The 23,542-nt window shown below is 35.4% G+C and overlaps 1 protein-coding gene across 3 annotated transcripts in view; it reads left to right on the plus strand.

The window, feature by feature from the left end:
- Positions 1-23,183, plus strand: part of LOC130900858 (uncharacterized) — a 57,653-nt gene extending 34,470 nt beyond the window's left edge. For 2 of the 3 annotated variants that reach the window (XM_057811767.1, XM_057811769.1), the window contains 10 exons: positions 1,750-1,903; positions 5,030-5,158; positions 6,648-6,909; positions 7,578-7,818; positions 10,612-10,757; positions 15,384-15,699; positions 16,507-16,704; positions 18,923-19,043; positions 21,494-21,629; positions 23,018-23,183. In XM_057811767.1, the coding sequence (XP_057667750.1) occupies positions 1,750-1,903; positions 5,030-5,158; positions 6,648-6,909; positions 7,578-7,818; positions 10,612-10,757; positions 15,384-15,699; positions 16,507-16,704; positions 18,923-19,043; positions 21,494-21,629; positions 23,018-23,141 (1,827 nt within the window). In that variant the 3' untranslated portion in view covers positions 23,142-23,183. The remainder of the gene's footprint in view (positions 1-1,749; positions 1,904-5,029; positions 5,159-6,647; positions 6,910-7,577; positions 7,819-10,611; positions 10,758-15,383; positions 15,700-16,506; positions 16,705-18,922; positions 19,044-21,493; positions 21,630-23,017) is intronic. The other variant, XR_009060226.1, reaches the window with a different exon arrangement.
- Positions 23,184-23,542: the final 359 nt, after the last annotated feature.

Raw genomic sequence — 23,542 nt, forward strand, 5'->3', positions numbered from 1 at the left:
TTTACATTTCATGTCTTGAAAAGAAACTTTGTCTATTTAGAGTCCTGTTTGTTTATTACTGATCGGGTTAGCTGGTCTACACCCTAATTTTCCTTTTATACCATTTTTTAAGTACGCTATTTCTGAGTTAATCAGTATGACGATTGGATTTTTAGACTTTTTTGATTCTCTAGTATGAATGAGCTCTTGTCATATAACATACTCAATAAGAAGCATGTAAATTTCAGCAACACAAATTTAGTTCTGTCAATTACCAATCGTGACGTTGGTGTAATAAAAATGTGTCATTACTGTCAATGTCATTGTCAAAATCAATAATCATTTGTTTCAATTTCCCGAACGCTATCTTGATGTGTGTTCGGAATTAGAAGAATTTCGTAAATTTTAAAGTTCAACATCAAATTATCGCTTGTGTGAAAATCATTTTCTGGAAAGTGATTTTACAAATTTCAATAGAAGTGTAAAGTTATCCCATCTATTCCTGCGTTCATTGTCTCCTTCCATTTATAAAGATCACAGTTATGCCAAAATTAATGAATGTTTGATAGACCAAGAACGTTCATATGCTGCAAATACATTGTAGACACTGATATGATCGTCGAAGAGCTTCAAGTTGATAGTTCATGCTTTAAAATTTCATAATTTATCTATAGAAGAGCCCTTAGAAGGTGTGACAAACAAAAATCGCATTCTTTGACTGTAACTGGAACTAGCGAGAACAATTTAACACCTACGGATATGGTAACGTGTCAAGTTCATCGGAATACAAAAGCCAAAATATTAAAATTGACAAACAGTTTGAAGAATAACAAATAGCAGTTAAAGACATTGAAGAAGATGTGTGAAATCGGAATATTTGAATGTATAAAAGAAAGTTTAAATAATGCAAAGAAAGGTTTAATTCACAGTTAAAAACTATTAGTAGACAAGGTACAGGAAAATGATATACAGGATAAAACTTTTGCTATTTCTATGTACAAAACAGTTTCTTCCACCTTTTATTACAACTGTGATAAATTGAAATAGTTTAATTTAGTTTACTACTAAAGTACTGTGATAATTTATGTATCACTGATATCAATATTGCTGATTTTTGACAGTTTCAAAGACGTAAACTCCAGTCTCTGAAGACGATAACTTGGTTATCGAAACGCGCGTTAAACAGTGTAATTGTGAGTGTTGGTGTATTGGTTGTGTAAACAGTGTGTTCATTATGAATATCATCAACGGTTCCAGAAATTCAACTTAATTATTTATCTACATTTTTCACTTTGTTAGTTGCGAGGCTTACTGGCACAAAATGAGCTCTCGATATATTCCGACCGGCATGACTATCGCGCATCTAAAACTCAAGAATTTAAATGAACCGCGAAAATGGATTAGTTCTGCCACGTACCCTCTAGGGCGCTGACATCGGAAATTCGCCATGTTGTTTCCAGTGAATAACAACTGTGAATATCGTATAGTGATTGTGGTAGCTTTTTATTTTATTTAAAAAATCTTTGTTGTTTCAAATCTCAACTTATATTATCTATTTCCACGTTTCGACGAGAATTAATGAAATGTCATAAAACCAAGCGATACATGTTAATGTGATCTGACCAATTTTCAAATTGAAATTATTTAAAACGAAGTTCGTGGTAACCTTCTACGAAATATTGTAGACGTCTTTCTCTAATTAATAGATTAGTAGAATCCGAACGAATTGTATATCTCTCGTATTCACTGTTTTTACATTTCTGATTCTAGGAAATCACTGAGAGATGTCAAAAGAAAACAACTGCTTCCATGTCTATTAAAAATGGTGTAGAAACTAAATTAGAAAAGATATTGAAAAAAGAATTTGGTGATGTGTTTTTGCATGAAAATATTATCGAATTACGTAATGTTCCTGTTTTCACCCGTAAGTAATTTGATACTTGGAAATAAATTTAAAATTTGTGGTAGGAATGTTATTTAGACGATAATATTTATACGGTTATTCCAATAATTTTTATCATGCATACGGGGGCCCTGAGATTTGACCTAATAATAAATAAGGCCATCGTAAATAACGTGCAAAATAGCTCAGTGATAATGAGATCTAAACCAGAATAACCAGTGCACAAAGTAGAATCCTGCAAACCGATAAATTATTTGGGAAGATATTATTACGAGGGACATTTTTTTTCAACCTTCGATCGCTACGTGCGGACGCTACGCGGCACTAGAAAGCGGGCATGTGCTGTAGACGACTCCGCCATTGTTGGCATTCAGGCGTCAGTCGGCGTTGTGCTACAGCCACGTGAACATGTCCGTCATTATTGATGCTCTCACCAAATGTGAATTGTGAAGTGTGATTCGTTTTCTACAGGCTGAAGGTCATGGTACTGCAGAAATCCATCGGAGAATGAGTCTTGTCTATAGGGAAAACTTCATGAGTGATGGTGTTGGGTCAAGGACGCCAAATCTGACGTTTCAGATGACCTGGTTCAACGAGTTGACAAAATTCACTACAGATTCACCATTACTGCGTTGTCTACGGAATTTCTAGAAGTTTCAAGGTTTTGTACTCTAGTTGAATTCATTGACGGCAAGCTTGTCCACAGATATGACAATTGTTTCAATCTCTTGTCTTTTATTTATAGCCTTTCGGAGGTTGAAATAAAAACGGCCCTTGTAAAATGAATACAAATCATTATTGGCACTCCACGATAGATCGAGTATATCGTTCTATAAATATAATAGAGACATCTCATAAAATATGCCCAACTGTTTTTTTAGACATTCCAAAAGCATTTGATAAAGTGTAGCTTCAGGTTATGTTACTAAAAACCGGAAAATAATTATCTGCTCGTTAGGTTCAGCTAATAGAGTCGTACCTGATAGCCGGTACAATCAGAGTTGAAGAAGAAACCGAATATTTAGAGCTCCGACTGATTAAAACAGGGGTTCCTCAAGAAAATGTTTTGGGATCAATACTGTACCTGACAACATTACAATATTAGCTGTTGAAGAATCAATAGGAGAGGACTTCTACGGACTCTTTTATGCACGCGTTTTTTATCGCTGGACGCGGGGAGACAAGAAACGCGACGTTTTCTAATAGCACCTTGGTAAATTTGTGCTTTTATGCATCGACGTCAATCAGCAACTCGCCGCCTGTGTCGCGACGTACTGAGATCCTGTCGCGTGGAATTACAAAACGCGTCGCGACAGGCGTTTCAAAAATACATTGATTTCAATTGGTGCTTTTATGCAGCGCGTTTATTATCATTTGTCGATGTCATTTTGAACAGTCAGCTTGCAGAGTTGTGTTGATGTGTGAAGGAGTACCATGGAAAATCTGGACGTTGAATTTTTTATTGACGCAATAAAAGAAAAAACATGTTTGTTGGATTCATCATCAGGAGATTACAAAAACAGGAAATTGAAAAGAGATGCGAAATTAGCGAAATAATTATTCCCGAATTCAGTAAAAACTGAAAAAAAAAGTAGGAAATTGGTCAACATGTATTTTATTAGTGTATTCGCTAGGGTTGTATTTTAACAACGCTTTCTATATCTATTCATTGATCAGCAGTATCATCATCTGAGAAGTTTTGTACTATTAATTAGAGGCACATCCCAACGTCTCTGGCGTGTTTTTTCAATGAAATTTTTATATATCAAACACGTAAAAACACACGGATCCATTTGTAATCACTGCCGTTGTGTGGTCCACTTGAAACAGATCACGCGACAAGAAACGCTTGGATATTGTTTAATAGAATAACGCCGCGTTTCTTGTTGCCCCGTTACCGGCGACAAAAAACGCATGTATAAAAGAGGCCTATCCAAGCGTTTCTTGTCGCGTCCTGCTTTCAAATTTGATCAGTTTCAACTGTTGCAAGTGGATAATACAACGGCAGTGATTAAAAATGGATCCGTGTGTTTTTACGTATTTGATATATAAAAATTTCATTGAAAAAGACGCCAGAGACGTTGGCATGTGCATCCAATTAATAGTACAAGATTTCTCAGAGGCGCATATTATAGATACACAAATGGTCGAGAAAACCACAAAAGTATTTAGCTGCTGCCGCATTTTCGATTTTTAATCGCATGCGGACGTTTCAAAAGACCCTGTAGAATGCGTTATTAAAATACAACCCTAGCGACTAATAAAATACATGTTGACTAATTACCTGCTTTTCTTTTTCAGTTTTTTTATTGAATTCGGTAATAATAATTTCGCTAATTTCGTATCTCTTTTCAATTGCCTGTTTTAGTAATCTTCTGATGATGAATCCCACAAACATGTTTTTTCTTTTATTACATCACTAAAAAATTCAACGTCCAGATTTTTCATGGTACTCCCTCACACATCAACACAACTCTGCAAGCTGACTGCTCAAAATGGCAACGACAAACGATAATAAACGCGCTGCATAAAAGCACCAATTGAAATCAATGTATTTTTGAAACGCCTGTCGCGACGCGTTTTGTAATTCCACGCGACAGGATCTCAGTACGTCGCGACACAGGCGGCGAGTTGCTGATTGACGTCGATGCATAAAAGCACAGATTTAACAACGTGCTATTAGAAAACGTCGCGTTTTTTGTCGCCCCGCGACCAGCGACAAAAAACGCATGCATAAAAGAGGCCTATGGGTTGGTTATGATATGAAACAGAGGAACTATGATTTCGACTCCTTTTTGAGATAATCTATAGGATTGATATCCTGACTGTTTAAGTGGCCACTCTAATAAAGGAATATTGACATAGCCAATAACCTGTCTATCTACGTAGGGACGAGCGTTGTACGGCATGAATGGAAAATTAGGTCTTATGATCGCGAATATACAATCAACTGATTTGTGGACTGGAATTGTGGAAAATAATCAAATTTTATATATATTCAAATAGATATACAATAGTACGGAACTTATCAAATTTGTATATTGAATTGATTGCAATGGTTAAAAGTATTTTGTTTAGATTTCGATATTTCTTTTTATCTTAACGATACTTTTGAAAACTAAATATTCTCAGTACGTTTATTTTCAGCAACTAACGTATGTATATTCGTCGAAAACATAACTCCAATGCGTATAAAATGTAACACGGGAGTAAATAATTTTCCGGTCAAGCAAAATTTCGATCATGTAACTATAAGACTTCGTTTAAAAAAGAACGGTAAGTATTATCGACATCTGAAGCATTTCAGTTTCTCATTTCGAATCACCCAGATATTAAATATTATTTTCAAAACGTATCAAAATATCATACATGGTATAATAAAATGAAGATGCTGTCGGTTTTGAGATAAACACAAAAAAAACAATCTTTGTTTCTATAACCTCAAACTCTCGACCTTCATAGCTTGACCTTGGAAATTTCCATTCTTATTGATACTGGAAACAATTCCAAATTTATAATTGGATATCGCTTTATTGTTTTTCAAAATATTTTCCATTAAAATCTATTTGCAACACATTTTCATCCGTTTGAACCAATTTTCGAAGCATTTTTACCAATCCGATTGAGGTACCTTCAAAACAAGTGATTCGAAAGCATCAACCGCTTCTTCCTCGCAATTTATCTTTGTCCTGTCGGTATACGAAGAAACATTGGGTATTAAACGAGAATTGTACGGCGGATGACCCATGAATTCAATGTATTGACTGTTCAAAAACGTTTTTATTCGTCTTCAGTGATTGGTTTCTTTCGAACACTTCTGGCAAACAAATGCTGTTGTGCCATCCAGAACTGACTGTTCTACGTTGCTCTAATGGAACGGATGCGACAAGTCAAGTTATTCCTTAAAAATAGGTAACCATTTGCTTCGAAGTGTGCAGACAACTCTTGATGGATTTGGCTCGTCTTGAAAGACCCATATAATCGATTGTTATTCGGTTATGGGTATCCAACGCGAACAAATCTTTTTGACAGCCAAATATCCATGCAATATTGAATGTATGCGAATGGAACTAATGCCTCAATCTCACGGTATGAAACATGATCTTGCAATATCAGTTTACGCACAGGATTAATGTTTTCTGGCACAACAGACGATTTTGGAGGACCTCCACGACTCCATCCACGTCGGAAGTCATAGAAAATCATCGCACGGAATTAGTATTCGTATGACAACACATCATGACCTATTCACATCATTGTTGCCATATCTCAAAGTTTAAGTAGTGATCCTCGTAAGAAAACCAAACCTCAAGCTTCAGCTATTATCAATACAATAGAGGATACAATCGATGGATAGGGAGGGAAAGATCAATGGAATTACTATCACAATCATCTGATTTTGCGTCATTTATTTTCATGGGAATATGTGGAAAGAATTGGAAAAAATACTAAATTCATTGATTCAAATGACACTTAGTAGACATTTTATCTAAAATATATAAGACGTTCGTTGTGAGCATATGGAACATTTTCAGGTCCCTTTTTGGATAGAAGAATTTCAATTGCTAATCTCATGTGTGATCTTCTCCCTTTTCTACAATCCCAAGCTCTCCAATGAATCTTTTTATTCCGATGTTATGTTTTACGATTTTCCATTTCTGTGGTGCTTTGATGCAGTTTCCAGATTGAACTGCTCATAAAACTAAACCTTGATCAGTATACCGTTAGGTATAAATCAATTTTTCATACTAATTTTAATTGACAGAGGAAATATGGAAAGACTTGATGGGTACCAACCATGGCATTTTGGTGCAACCTGAAGTTGATAGCAAAAAAATTGAACCTCACTCGATAGTGAGGTTAGATTTTTGGATTTACGCAAATACTTTCGGGATCTACACCGAAGAGGTGGTGATAGAAATAGAAGAGCTACCGATGTATTATTTTTCTTTATTAATAGAAATTGTTGGATGCCCCATACAAGTGCCCATGGCGTTAAATAGTATCACGAAAAATCCTACTATCAGGTACAGATATAATTTTCAACAATAATTGACAGCTACCATTAGATACGTGATTTTAATATATTTATTTGACTTTTTTTCTTCTTTCGCTTCTGTTTTTTGTTAAATCTTTAACGTCATATCCCCTCATTGATCTTGTCATCCTTTTACATTAATTCCTAGTGATTGTGTTTGAAATATTTTCTTACCAACCTTTAAATCGGCATATTTCTTATATTATCTGCATTGGTACCACTTTTAACAGTCAGTTCTTATAGCATATTCCTTAAGATTCTCAAGCCTCTATTTTGAATTAACTTTTTTCCTTTGATGTACATGATGGATGGTCATGTATTAATAAGAATTCAACTTAATTTTTGGGTGAATTTCTATTCAATATCTTCTTGTTTCCCCCCTAGGAATATTGGATACATTGTTCTTTCTATGTTCAACTATTCGTTTATTCCTTCATACATTTTTTCTTTTGCTTTTATCATTTCTAATTGAAATCTTCAGCTCGTTTTATTGTTTTCCATTTATTTGGATGTTATTTATTACTTTGTTCTTCTATGTTATTCTCAAATTCCTTCGTTGAGTGAAATCAAGCAACGACCATTCCAAAACTCTGGTTTTATGTTTACCATCAATCTAACGGATTCAAAAAAATTTTAGATCTCATATTTTTTATTTAGGATCGGTGCAATACCATTCAATGCAACGGAAATTAAGAGAAGACTTAAAATACAAAACGTTAGTTCGATTCCTGTAAATATTTTTTGGCGATCACACCTGAGAGAATCTATCGAACAAGATTTTGATAAGAATGAAGCGTGCGACTTCCTTTTGAAACTTACTAGAGAACAGGATAACAGGAAAATGAACGAATTTAATTTGGACAATTGTGTTGTTAAGGAAACTGAGCAATTTCTTGATGTAAGCATCATTTTGTAACTTTCAAAAGAATCTATATATGCTTTGTTTGAATATTAAATGGTTCAATATTAATATAGTGAGTAATTGGTAATCTTGTAGATTATTTTAATGGTTGAATGCTCTCTTAATTGAACGTAGCAGCTGCCTTGATAATTTGACCAGTATTAGAAAGTACTGAATACACTGTTTACACCACCAACACTCACAATTACACCGTCTGACGCGAGTTTCGATAACCAAGTTGGAAAACTAATTCCAGCGGAAAAACCTCCTTGGCGGGAATCTTTAAATTTATTCCTTGACTACTAAACTATAGAAAGGGCTGTAAGGAATTGGCCCTTTGTCCTTATTCAAGCTGTTTTTACGTTTAACAATTCAAATTCTTTCAAATGCATCCAACAATTTATTATTGGATACATATTTTACATTATTAATATCTATGACATGATTTTGACTAGCAGCGTGGTCGGTAATACCTGATTTACCGGTCCGTCTATCTTTCAAATGAGCTAGGTGCTCTTTAAACAGGACAATAACGGATCTCTTAGTCTGTCCATTATACTTTCCGTCACAATCAGCACAGCTAATCTCATACTCTTTTCCAAATTGTGTACGTTTATGTTTTAATATGATTAAGTTGCTTTATTTCATTCCAAGCTTCTTAAACTATGTTTAATTGCAGACATTTTCAATTATCTTGTTGAAAATAGGGTCTGGTACGATCTCAAGGAACATAATTGCATAAAATTTGACGACCTCCTGAACGTAGTACAAGGGTGTCATGTATTCTCTAACGGAAACTAATGATGATGTACTACATTCAATATCATAACATGGACAATGTGGCGCACATAACGTTCTCAACCAGACAAAAATGGGATTCGTTATTTGAAGATGACCTAGTTCTATTTCTGGTTCTTCTTAATCTCTCTCTGTACCAGAGCAAACATCAACGTCGATATTGAAAAGGATTAAAACTTTTTAACCGAAGCTTCTTCTTCTTCCTTCTTGTAGGGTGGGTTTAAAACCTGTTTCTTCTTCAGTTTCAGTCTTCTGGATCCATATTGTCACACCATCTCTTTCTCGGTCGATCAATACTTCTTCTGCCTGTTGGCAATTTATCCTTTGTCCTTGTCACTCTGTTAATGTGACTATTTCATTCTTGTTTTCGTTTTGGTACCCAGTCAATTACATTTTATACCTTGCACGTATTTCTTATGTTTACAATATCTATAGCTCGTTATGTCTATTTCTAAATATCTAAATTTTAGTACCTGTTCTATTACATAACCATCAATTTCTATTTTCCTAGGGTTTCTAGGTTCCTTAGACGTTGTCATGAATTTTATTTTCTCAGCTGAAAATATCGTATTGTAGTGTTTACCTACTGTGTTCAAGATGTGTACTAGTTTCTGGAGATCTTCCTCGGAAGTTACTGCTACGATCTTTAAATCGCTGTGTGTTCACACAACGTTCGACATTCGAGATTCGTTATCACGCAGTCTGAATATGCTGCTACATCGGAGGATTTGCTTGATTGGGTCTGTGAAAGTTTATGGCCTTCTGCGTTCCAGCCTTTTCAGTCGAAGTACGCACAAAGTTAAGAAATCACGTGTTGTTATTGCTGATAGTTTTAAAATTTAAGATTTAGTTTTGATGATTATGATTGGATATTGCTTTACTGTTTTTCAAAATATTCTCTATTAAGATCGATACACTTTTGCAAGCGTTAAAACCAATTGTCGAAGCATTTTGTCCACTCCGATTGAGGTACTTCCAAAACATGTGATTTGAATGCATTATTTGCTTCTTCGGGCATAGAAAAACGTTGAACTCGCAATTTATGTATCGAATAAGAAATCATTGAATGCCAAACAAACAAGAACTGTACGGCATATGACCTTTCAATTTGATGCTTTCACTGTTCAAAAACGTTTTTGTTTGAACTGATGTTTGAGAGCTCGCATTGTCGTTGTGGAGAATGTTTCGTCTTGTGCGATTGATTTCTTTTGTAATGTTTTCGAACAGTTCTGGAAAACAAATGCTGTTGTACCATTCAGAATTCACCATTTCGAAAAAACAGGCAACCAATTGCTTCCTGGTGCTTCGTACGCGAACAACTTTTGTTGGATTCACGATCTCATCGACGTCGTTTGAAGCACGGCGATTGAAATTTTTCAGCATTTATTTGCACCAATCGATAGAAACTTTTTTGGAGCGTTAGTCAAATTATGCGGTTCATGCAATATCACATGACGATCTTGCAATATCAATTTAAGCACAGATTACTGGTACAACAGTTGATGTTTGACGACCTTCACAAAACTCGTCCTGTAGCGAAGCACGACCACGATTTAACTCGATATGGTGCTTCAACACCAAAGGCTATCGGTTTAAACCATGTTGAAAGTCATGGAAAATGTGTCAAGTATATGTTCACCATTAAAAATGTCTTGACGTTTGATTGTATCTACTAAGCGATACAGCAAAAACTCGAAAGTACTTGTGGACATACGAGAGGAATTGAAAAAAAAAATTATTATCCTGTCGCAATTTATCATACAATACATAAGATGATTGAGTTGAATATTTCTCCTTTAGAAGAGGATGTGTCCACCATTGTATTAATTTTCTATGCCGTCGTATAAGAGACAACAATGCCAGCAAATATAATTTTAGCTGCTCTATTATTTGTTTTGATTTATTTGTATAAATTTTCGTTATAATGTATTGAAAACTAACTAACTAACCATAATTGGTGAGTTTTCAATATAGCATTTCAATCTATTTCAGATCGAATCAAAAGAAACACATATGGAACCATATTCTAGTAGTTATTTGGATATCATACTCAAGCCCCAGTATTTCGGAGAAGAGGATGAAAACAAGGATGTTACAAATGAATTCTTTGGAATCATCCAAATCGATCTCGATTACATGTAAATATACTGAATGTATATAGAAAAAAACGTTCGTTGAATTTCGCGCGGGTAAATCGAAACTGAGCGTCGTAAAATTTTTTGCTGCTAGTTAATAATGGGTTATTTGACTAATTTTGGAAAAGTTTTCAAAATTTCGGTTTAAATTACTCGCTAAAATGCTCATTATCAATAGGGCGGTTGTTGTGATTGTCATGGTGAACGTCAGTCTTCATCCAATTCCACTGTTGTGTTCGTCTACACCTTAATAATGGCGACATTGCGCCATGAATGCCGATTAATTCGTACAGTTTCTAGCTGCGTTCAAAGAGGAGCAGAAGAAGCTACTGGACACGGTGATTCAACAATCTACTGTCGCTTCGATTGCCATCGTTCAAGCTGCTGTTTCTGGTGATGATCCTCGTCCTTTAGATCAGTTCAATCTTGCTCTAATTCAATCCTTCGAACATTTTGACTCAAAGAAGGAATCCTCCAAATCTATCTCCAGAGAATCGAGAATGAAGAATAGGTACTTCAACCTTACCTTAGGTTTTGTCTTGCGACGCGAGCCCTGTAGGGGTTGCTGACGTCTTATCACATGAGATAGACAGTAATTTACACCCCATTGCTTATGTCTCAAGGGCATTTACCCCAGCAGAGCAGATTTACTCTCAATTACAAAGAGTAGCTTTTGCTGCCGTTTTTGCAGTTATTTCAACTACTTATTTGGTAGAAATTTCAAAATCGAAACAACAAATTGTTGAGCAAAATCTTAAGGTATGCAATATGCATCTTTCTGCGTTCAACTGCAACGTAGTATTCAAGAGCGGTCGTCTAAATGCCGACGCAGATTGTTTTTCCAGAGCTCCGGTTCATCAGACGACAATTTCATAACTGCTTCATTCTGCTGATGGTGAAATTCAAAAGATAATTGCTGAAGTCGAAAGCATGAGAATACATTGTTGAAGATGGTATATAGTCGAATCGAAATCTCTACAACAGGCAATCTTGGACCAAATTAATCGGACTCATTTAGACACAACTAAAATGAAACAATTAACCCGTCGACATGTGTACTGGCAAGGAATCGACAAGGAAATTGACCGTCTTTCACGAACTTGCGAGCCTTGCGCCAAACATAAAACTAGCCCCTCTAAAGCACAATTTCACCCTTGTGGGATGAACCAGAATCAAACTGGGAACGTATTCATATATTCTGATTATAATCGATGCTAAGTCAAGATGGGCGGAAGCAAAACTTTGTAACTATAAAATTGCTGAAAGACATATTTAGCACTCATGGATTCTCAACCATGGTGGTCTCGAGTAATGCGTTAATTTTTGTGAGTGAAGAATTTAAGCGGTTTTGTTCCGAAAGTGGGATGTTTCAAAAACTCATTGCGCCGGGTCATCTAGCCACGATAGGTCTGGCTGAACGTAATATTCAGACCCTTAAGCATCGATTAAAAACCATGGCTGACAATCCAGATCCCATGTATGCAAAAAAGTCCGCCAGATCTTGTTCAGGTCCACTCCACGGGCTTGTGGAAAGTCTCCAGCAGAGCTTTACCTTGGAACAAACATAAAATGCAAACTGGATGTACTTTATCAAATCAATCATACGCCAAACGTCGATCATGGTCTCCAGAGCTGCCAATTAAGCGTGGGAGATCGCATGTTGTTGAGGTATTATGGCAACAACCGGAATCTAGAGATAAAGCGCAACATTGACCAGCTTCGGCGTTCAGAAATTCCAAAGAAGAAGGTACACTTTGCCCCAGAACCAGAGGGAGATGATATGCAACCTACCTCGACTGCTCATTCTACTCCAAACCTCCATGAGATTGAGCCTATTCATGATCCAGATTCTGACCATACTCAACGGGGGAGACCTTCAAGTTCCGGCACGAGTCAGACTCCAGCACCAGAGGTTCCAGTTGCAGGGGCCGCTCCAGAGCCTCCCACAACTAATGTCAGGCGCTCCAACCGTCCTCTCAAAGCGCCCTCTTAGTTGAAAGACTATATAACGTCTTAATAAGTGTGGGAGAATGTTAGAACATTAATAAAGATGATACTGCATCTGCATAGTTTGCAGTGTCTTTTTAGTACATCACTTTTTTTCAAGTGTTCGTCTACACCTTAATAGCGGTGCAGTGACGTCAGTATATAGTAAGATGGTGAGCAGTTAACAGCATTCCTTGGTATTTATGTGTTTTCGTGTTATAAAATCTTTTTTAAAACTTAAGAGTGGTATATAATCCTTCAGTGTACTTAAAAACAAAATCTATTCATGTGCTTATAGCAATAAAATAAAAAAAAGTCGTCACAACTTGCTCGAAGAATTACAGCTTCTATTTATATTTGTGAAGATCATTTTGATGCCAATATAAATTGTTATATTTATTTTCATACCTTGATAATAGATATTATCACATATTTTAATGAAAATTTCACCAAAATATATATTTACGTTGAAATTTTAACATCCTGTGAGTTTTGTGACTCATCTACAACTAGAAATTATTCATTGTCGAAAAAATAAAAAGAATGATTGGAGTGTACTCATATTTGTTGTTAGGTGAGGGTTTTATCAATTTTCGGCACCCCTTCGAAAACCCCACGTGTGCCATTGCACACGTCGCACACGCCTCGTGTTTCAGAATAGTGTCAGAATATTTCGTTTAAAATAGTTCTTAGGCGACATCTATCAAATTTTTGGTTCGTAAAAGTCTATCTCCAATAAAATCATCAAACGAACCGACAGCCGTAATTTTATAACTGCATATTCCGTTTCAAACACGAAACGCGTGCCTATTCTTCAAAGATTGTAAACTATCGCTATGAGAAACTCTTCAATTTTTATTAGTCTTATTCTTACCCTCAATAAAATCCACCTTATAAAGTTGTTAACTCGTGCAGATGAAATAACTTTTGTTATTTATGCAGTTATAAATATTCTTCGTGTCCTATTTTGGAAATAATATTAATATCGAATGTATTGAACTCGCTAATAACCCTGCGAGGTTAATACGAATAAAAAAAATACAAATTATAACCCCAATACAATGACGAACTTATAATATTTGTTTAATGTTTAAAATTCTTAAGATGTGGCTTAGCTGTGATAAAATACTTATAATTCGTTTTAGTCCAGTGAGTACAGTCCAATTGGAGCCAAAACCTACGAAAATTAGTTATATCGCTGATTTTATGGATACAGTAAAAGTTAACATTAAAATTTTGGCCGCTAACTTTTGTTTGTATTTTCAAAATTTCGAATTTTGCAAATAACTCGGAATCTATGCCGAATTTCGAAAAAAGTAAAGAGATCAAAAATGTAGTCTAAAAATTTCGTACATAAAAGGTCGCTTGTGATTTTTTCCTAATCTCAAAATTACTCTTACAAAACGCGAATTTCGTGCTACTGCATTTTTTTCGGATAACTCAAAAAAGAATTGAAATTTAGAAGTAAATTTCTGAAAAAAAAATGCCGGAGCAGGAAATTACCTTCGAAGAAGTTCAAATATGATTTTTCCTAACTTACAAAAAACTAAAATGCCAGAAATCCTCTTTTAAAATCTTGATTGTTGTAAGGACTCTAAACATAACTATAGGACAGGGATAATCCTTAAAAACGCTATTCTTGTGAGAACTTTATTTATAATCGTATAATCGTAGGAACTATCAGTGGCTATCAACGATCTTTCATTGATCATTCGATATAAGCATCTGCGCTGTAAATTCCTTCATATTTATCACAACAGTTATCCAAGAAATTTCTAGATGTCATAAAAAAACTCGCTTTAAAACTAGTAATACTACTGCATACGTTTGTCCATCATATAGGGTAGGTTAGGTTATGTTAAGTGAGGTTAGGTTACCAGACTATGACTATAATCACATTGATGAGAAAGTATTAACTCTTTTCTTCTTTTATTTAAGCTAATAAACATTTTAAGCTAAATACAGGGTTTGGAGATACCGCTGACCAAATAACAGTGAATGTTTTTTGATCTTTTAGAATGAAAGGCTAAAAACTCTTAATGAGCGTGAAAAATAAACCCTTAATAGAAAATTTTCAAAAAATGACCAATCAATAAAACCTTTTATGGCCAATTTCTGACTTTTCAGATGGTATCATTGATCTATCGAACCCCACACCCCACATATGGGGTGCTAATATCGTTGAGCACGAAGATTTTCAAACGTCAAATCTTCCCTATTATAACGATTAAACCAACGATGTACAGCATATTCACAGTGTTTTCTTGCTGCTTTAAACGTTCTTTCTCAACTATTTATTTATAAAAAGTTATTGCGTCGTCAATAAATCAAGAGAAAATTATAAAAAGGAAATAAAACAATTGTACCTCTCATAGAATTACAGTTATGAAATGTTTAATTTGAGGTTAAGGGATTTTTACATATAAAAATTGATATAACTTATGAAGCACCCTCTTTGATTGTCCTTTAAACTTACACTCGAAGCGTTGGAAGCCTGGACTTTCCCTTTCAACAAGTGCGATGTTAACATTATAAAACGTCTTCTTTCGAATTCAAATCGCTTCTTCAAAACACGCCCTGGTGTATCAGTTTTGAGGTTATAATTTTTTATACTGTGATTTCAATTTCAAATTTCCATTTTAGGAAGAACTCAAACTACTATTTCAGACAAATCCAACCCGAAACGAATATAATTCAACTCGAGTGTTTGACTCGGTTAGAAACGCCATCGTTGAAATTCGATTTTTTCGGAAAAGAAGAATTTTCTTTAGACATTTATGTCAATGATATTCTATTAAAAAAACAATATGGTTTCAAAGAATACGGCGTTCTTATGAATAAAAGTGGAATCGGTTTTGAAACAAAACTAACAGTTGATTATCCTTTTTATTTTAAAAAGTGTAAAGCGAAAACAGTCCAAACGAAAGAAGTATATTTAAATCCATACGATATTTCAGAGGTATTTGATTATAAAAAAGTCATTATTTTATTCATTTAATTCTATACACATTTCGTTTATTCATAGGCCACGTAATGAACTAACTAACATAAAAGTCAATTCGCATTTTACGGAACGTCAACTTCACGTCACTAGTATTTCGAATGGCAACTGTCACTAGTCGTCATATGCGTAATCTGACAACTACCACCAGCCCCATCTGTTACTAATATCACTAACCACCTTGTTACAATGGGTGCTTCTAAATTCATGCGACAAGATTCAGGCGGCGATTGCTCGTAAGAAATTAAGATGGATCTTAAAACGTGGTGACTAATTTAAAGAAACTTCACGATGCAACTGTTTGGAAACGAAGGTTGAAAACTTGCAACTTTTTGGCAACCTCGGCAACGTATAACAGCGAAGAGCCGCACACGAGGTGACTCGAATGAAACTAGATTGCAATCGATTGATTGTATGTGTTTCATTTGATTATCACATGTTTATTTTGATTGTTTTTAATATGAGTGATCAAGAAAAGAACCTCGAATTTGTGGTAAAAGTGGAAAAACTTTCGATAAAAAGCTATAAACGCTCTATCCGTCTGAAACAGTTCTTGTGCTGCTACGAACAATCTAAAGTTGACATTTTGACTTGAGTATGGATGGATCCAATATTCTCTCTGTACTCGGCGTTGTCTGCGGTATTGATAATAATCAATGTCGTCTTTCTCATCTGTAAAATTACGTTTCACTGCTGCACCAACTAATTTAATACTGATTAAGGAGTCTTATCCGTGTGCACTCAAAAGTTTCATTTCAATTTTAGTTAACTCTTCAGTGTCAATTTAATCCCGATGATCTGCTGGAATTAAGTTATATATTATATCAACAAAAAACTTCATATCCCGAAGAATACAACCCAAAACTTCTCAAGGATTTGGATGAAATTACTACTGATAAGGAAAAGAAAATAATTTACATTACGAAAAGTCTAATCGCTACACAACTCAATAATATTTTACAGGTAATAAGTATGTGTATTAGCTAAGTGAGTATTCCTCAACCACATAACGGATTTAACTAACCAAGTATGCGTCTTCGATCTTTTGTATTCAAATTCATTCCACCAAGTGGAGTGTAGAATCCATATCAGCAAAATGAGCAACGCGAAAATGAAACAAAGAAGTTTTGACTAAATTAGGAAAACATTCATCAAGATCATGCACAAATGGAAAGAAATGTGTACGAAGAGGAATGTTTATCGACTCTTCGTGTGAACGAATTGGTAAAGCAGTTTAGGGAAGGTTGTAAGTGCAAGATTACCGAGTTCAGTGCAGACAGTACAACAGAGTGTTAGCCCGTTTGACTGGCTGTATGATACGATTGCGAATATGAGGCCAAAGCTGTAACACGAATGGATTATTCCCCAAGATAATCCAGTGCATATGCTTAGTAGTTTTTGGACAGTAGTCAATCCGTACAGAACTGATTTGGTTTAGTCGACTTCTGGCTATTTTCTAAAGTGGAAATTCCAATGATAGGGAATCAGTATGAGTTTATTTTAGCCCATTCATCAGCAGACGACGGCGAGGTGTATTTGCCCAGTTCGTTCTGTAGAAGACATTATTGCTATTCACGATAGAGTAGTAGAAGAGTCATTAAAAAGTTAGATTGATTCAAAAACTGGAGACTATTGACATTTCATGCTGTAATATTCCCTTTACCACGACTGTGCAAGGTATTGAGGTCTTGAAATAATTTCAATTGTCTTAAAACATATTTCTTGTTACGAGGATGGTTCCAGAAGTACCGGGCCCAACAAAGAAATCACAAAATTTTTTCCTAGCGATGTTCAATAAGTTCGATACCGTTTTTATAATAAGAATTGTCAAACTACTAAAAACAGACATAAACTGTCTTCATTGTTGGTAAATCTTCGCCCACCGAGCCATTTTTTTTAAATCTGGGTACAAAAAATAATCCGAAGATGCTAAATCTGGCGAAAAGGGAGCATGAGGTGGCAATTCAAACTTTGATTCATTAATTTTGACCGCTGCAATAACGGATGTGTGAGCTGGTGCATTGTCTTGTTGGAACAACACTTTCTTTTGAACCAAATGTAGCCGTTTTTGCTTGATTTCTTCGCTCAAACGTTGGAAGAAGTTTTCATAATAATCGCCGTTAATAGTTTTTTCTTTTTCAAGATAATCATAGAGAACTATCTCACGCGCATCCCAAAAAAAACGACGCCATGACTTTTCCTGCAGATGGAACAACTTTTGCCTTCTTTGGAACCGGCTCTCCGTTTTCAGTTCATGGTTTTAATTGTTCTTTTGTTTGAGTGTGAAGTGATGGACCCATGGTTATGAAACGGTTTTATTTCTGTGAAACATTCGATGCAAACATCTTTATGACGCTGTTTTTGATCCATTGTGAGCAAACGCGGCACCCATCTTGCACACAACCTTCTCATGTCCAAATTTTCGGTTAATACGCGATATATTAACGTCGGCTAGCTCGCGAACTTTCAGTCGCGAAGCACACACACACACGAAGACGTCCAGAACAAGAAGCCAAGAGTGTATAGCCAGCAGGCTAATCTCTTAATAAAAAGATAAGACATCCCGGAATCTCCCATAGACCTAAGGGGAGAGGAGAGATTCTACACGCGAAACTGCGACGTGAAAGAGGATGAGGACCTGTCGGAATTGACAGGGGGTGGTTGGAATGTTCTTCTTCGCACTCACTCGTGGATTTATCCGGGGGTGGATGCCTAGAGGGACGGGCTCGTCTCAAGGGAAATGTGTGTGTGTGTGTGTGTGTGAACTTTCAGTCGACGATCATCCAGTACCACATTCGGTCGACCACTGCCGTACTGGTCTTTACTGTTGATATGGAAGGAGCAGTCTCACCTAGAGTAGAATGCCCTTGAACTAAAGTATTGTACCACATAACAATATATATTTCAACAAGTCCAGAAGCCTTTTTACGCGAAAACTCAGTCGTAGTATCATTAATTTCACAAAATGTAGAGTTTACTATAGTGAAAATCTTAATAATTTTAATCTAATAATTAGTGTAATCAAATCAAGTGTTTTCTTTGTTCCCGGTTCACAACAAAGCGTCCTAAATACTCCGAATGTTCGGTTGAACAGAAAGAAATGTGGATGTTTACGAAGAAAATTATCTTCATCGATGACGCATCTCTGATTATTCTCAATAATCGAGTTTTATTTTTTTAGTTGCCTATAAAAATGACTCTTTACTATCCACATATATCAGTACAACCATCCAGCGTTGAATTTGATAACGTGTTAATAAACCAGACCTATAAAGATATGATAACCGTTTTCAACCACACAGGTAAGGTCAAAATGAATTCTCTAAACTACAGCTCAATTCAAAAGCGAACTGTAAATTTTTGTTTATGTATGTAAGCGCTTCTTTGAGGTTACAAATCCAAGATAATACTCAATCCCGTGTTCAATTACTCTTTTTGTTTATAAAAAAAAATCGAATCTCAAACTAATTATTACATGTTTTTCTATCCACTTCATTTCTTTGTTTGTCAATTTTTTTTAAATCTCTTTGTTGGGAAGCAGTGGCGATCATATAGCTAATATTTTGTTTCGTACATTGTGGTCTATAACTTAATTCGTGCGGTTTTTTTTTCAAAATTTGAACGTTTATTTAAGAAAAACATGTACGATAGTATTATTCAAAGTATTGCCCATTTGAAGCTATGACCTTTTCCCATCTTTCTGGCAATTTGTGGATCTCATTCCAAAAGAACTGCGCCGGCTTGTTAGCCAATAATGAGACAACACAATTTTTGATATCTTGCTCTGATGTAAACCGTACTCCAGTGGGAACGTTCTGCATCGACCGGAACTAATGGTAGTCAGAAGGGCCAAGGTCTGGGCTATAAGGGGGGTGAGGTAAAACTTCCCATCCATTATTATCCAAATAGCTCTTAACCGGAATAGCAACGTGGAGCCGAGTGTTATTATGATGGAAAATTATCGCCTCGTGTCTTGTCGCATATTCCGGGCGTTTTTAGGTTACTGCTATCTTCAAACGGATTAATTCGGTAGCGTTCTCCATTGATGGTTTCACCCCAATTTAGCAGCTCATAATACAGCACACCCTTCTGATCCCACCAAATAACCAAATAGAGAGCATTACCATTACAATTGGATAGTTGGCCGGATTTCACATATGATTTTTTGCACTTGGGGTTGTCGTAATGGATCCATTTTTCATAACCAGTAACAATCCGATGCAAAAATGACTTTCTTCTGTGGCCTTCCAGCAGTATTTCGGACATGCAAAACCGCTTTTTGACGTATCTCGGTTTGAGTTCATGTGGAACCCAATTTCCTTGCTTTTAAATATATCCAGCTACTTTTGAAATGGCTACTCGAGTGACATCCAAAGATTTTGCGAGTTCTTCTTGTGTTTGGCAACAATCTTCATCGAGTAATTCTTCCAGTTCTTCATCTTCAAACTTTTTTGGCTGCCCAGGACGTGTATCATCTTCCAAGTCAAAGTCGCCACTTTTAAATCGTGCAAACCACTTTTGGAACGTTAGCTCAGCTAGAACATGTTCACCATAAACTTCCACCAAAACACGATGACTTTCGTCAGCATTTTTCTTCATATTAATTTAAATGAAGAAGAACTCCCCGCAATAACAGTTTTTCAAGAACAAAGTTCGACATACTTGAGTGAAAAAAATTATTGTTGTTAATGCTAGAAATGAACGATATATACTGAAAAGACGTACAATAACTGTAGGTTTCCAATGCTTATAAAAATTAAGATTATTTTCTAATTAATTTTGATTTAATTGAAAATTTTTTCTCCTTTAAAACTCCAATAAAATCAACTAATTTGAAGTCATCTGATTGAAGACAACCAATCAACACTGAAAACAGATCCCACAGGTTGTTTTCACTTTATCACGTTGCCATTGATTTATTTCGATTTTGACGTTTCAAATATTTAATATTTCAAAATGTCACGATTTGATTTCAATACTGACGAGAAAGAAATTTGTATGGAGAGTATTTGTGGACTTTTTGCAATGATAGAAAGTGTCGATCAGATGAAAATCGGTCGTCGGAAGAATTAGCGTTGACTTTAAGGGATTGGGCAGTGAACATGAGAAGAAAAGATGGTAGAGAATTTGAAGAAGCTATAGTCAAAACCATGTGGAACCTAACAAGTTATTATTGACCCATTCAAAAGTGTTTCTATACGAAGAAAAATCCAATCAGTTCCACGTAAAAAAAAGTTCCATAGAATAACGAAAATGATAAATTCTACTACATAACCGCGCTAGAATTAGTTTGGCGAGATGGGGAAGCTGCTGATTACTTGAGTGGCTACTGAACTGTAATAAATAAAGTTTAAAAAACCATATACAAATGAAATAATCCGTCAGCTGATCTACCAGGGTAAAAAAAGATCATATGACTACAACCCGATCAACTCGATTAGTTTCCGAACAATAATGAACGTGACCAGTGTTAGTTTCCGAACATACCGACATGTTTTCCAAAAATCCTATAGACGAATGAGAATAGGTGTTGAGCTCTGGTTGATTACGTACCAAGGAATGCCAACTGCGTGCTTTCGATTCAGTCTTACCTTGGAAACAAATACATTTCATGGTTTTGAGAAATGCCCTCGGATTCCTCCAAAGTTCTGTACTTCTCCTACTACTTCTCCTGTACTTATCAATATATCATATTTATTCACAAATTGAATTATTTTATTTGAGTAATTAGAAAACAAAAGTGATTTTTTAGGTTCTATTGTGAAATTTGAAATCAGTAAATCATGCGAGGCAAATTGTTTCGTGGTTACCCCACATTTCGGAGAAATACCACCCTCGACAGGAACAAATAAACAGAGTGTTAATATTTTCGTTTATTTTTTTGCGAAGTAAGTATTTCTAAAGTAAATATATGAGAGGGGATCAATTAAATGTAATTAAGTGACATATCTATCACACGACCGAACTCGTAGTGGTAGAAATCAGTTTTCCCTTCATTGATCAAGATCTCGACTAATAATCACTGGGTGCCTAATATGTGCTATAAAAGTGTTACTACACATTACCTACTACCTTAAACCGTCAGAGCTCAGCAGTATGACACCAGGTACTGCCAACATTAATATCTAACTATTTGCTTCGGATGATTTCGCATATTTTGTCATAATGACAAATGGAGGATATGCATCAAGCTCTAAACTTAAAGTTGTTTTATCATTGATTAGTCCATACTTCCTTTTTTGCTTTTTGGAACGAAATGAAACGATGAAATCGATAGAGTACTGGACGTCAGAATGGTGCAGTTGTAGACGAGATTTTACGTAAATTTCCGAATCGATTAGTTGAATCAATTCGTTAAACCGTGCTCTTCCTACAACATCTTATTTTCTCATTGCCTTTTTACCACAAACTTCCACATTATCTATTATCTTAAACCGTCAGAGTTCAGCGGTGTGCCAGCAGGTACTGCCAACATTAATATCTAACTATTTGCTTCGGATGATTTCGCATAATGACAAATGGAGGATATGCATCAAGCTCTAGGTACGCAATAAAGCTAACAAATAGCAGACTTTTAGCAACAGAAGATGTGAACGTAAATTTGTTTTATCGTTGGTGGTTCAAACTCGCTTTTTTGTTTGTTGGAACGAAATGAAACGATGAAATCGATAGAGTGGTGGACGTCAGAATGGTGCAGTGGTAGACGCAACATCCATGAAAAAAATCTGCAGATCTTGGTGGTATCTGAATGAGTATTTTCCTACATATGCATTTGCCTGGGAAAACAACATCGAGATATTCACAAACAAACAATAAATTATTCGGGTTATTAACTTGTAGGGGGTAGGAAATAAGTTTATGTATAAGGTACGTTTCCAGTTGCTCCTACCAGTTAATTTACAAGATAGATGTAACAGTACTGGAGCAAATACGAGTAAACTAAGTATATTTTGAGATACTACGGAACTAGATAAGTGGCAACACTGCATTTCATGAATTCATAAATATTCACCAACACTAACTGTGATGAAAAAACAAAGAATTATCAAAGAAGTTATGTACGCAGTTTAAATATTAACCTGCAGCTCGCGAGTCAGTCGATTTCCATCCTATTCGCTTGATTTGGACATGTTTGATTTCCTGTTATTCTTTAACACGATCTCAGAACTCAATATTTCTCTATGATATTAGAAAAATCTCTTAGGGGTTGGTTATTATTGTTATTTATTTATTTATTCTTGTGGCAATTGATTTTGATAGTTGTTTTATTTTTCAGTGAATGCAAAAAATATTCAGAATCTTTTAGGGTGTTGACGAATATTCCCAATTATTTTATAGAAATTCCGGTGAAAGGAGCTGGCACAATCAACGAAAGATTCTCAACAAATTATAAAACATAAAAAAATTCTATTGTTTTTATACGAATATATTTATCTGCCATTGTTGACTTTTTCATTGAACACATATTTAACCTTTAACGAGTGCATACCTCATCTACGAGGATATATTGAAAAATTCTTAGCCTACAATAGAACCAAAGAAAATTTCAAAGTCAAAATATTTTATTATTCAACATATTCTCCTCTTAATTGGATACATTTATTACAGCGAACCTGCAACGTCTCTAGACCTTTAAAAAAATGTTTCTTTTTGATCTGCAAACCAGACATCCACAGCTTTTATTACCTCCTCGTTGGAAGAAAATTTATGACCTTTGAAACTTTTTTTCAGTTGAGGAATGAGATGATAGTCGGACGGGGCCAAATCTGGTGAATAAGAGGGGTGTTCTAGTAATCCGAAC

Source organism: Diorhabda carinulata, chromosome X (assembly GCF_026250575.1).
Source record: "Diorhabda carinulata isolate Delta chromosome X, icDioCari1.1, whole genome shotgun sequence".
Lineage (NCBI taxonomy): Eukaryota > Metazoa > Arthropoda > Insecta > Coleoptera > Chrysomelidae > Diorhabda > Diorhabda carinulata.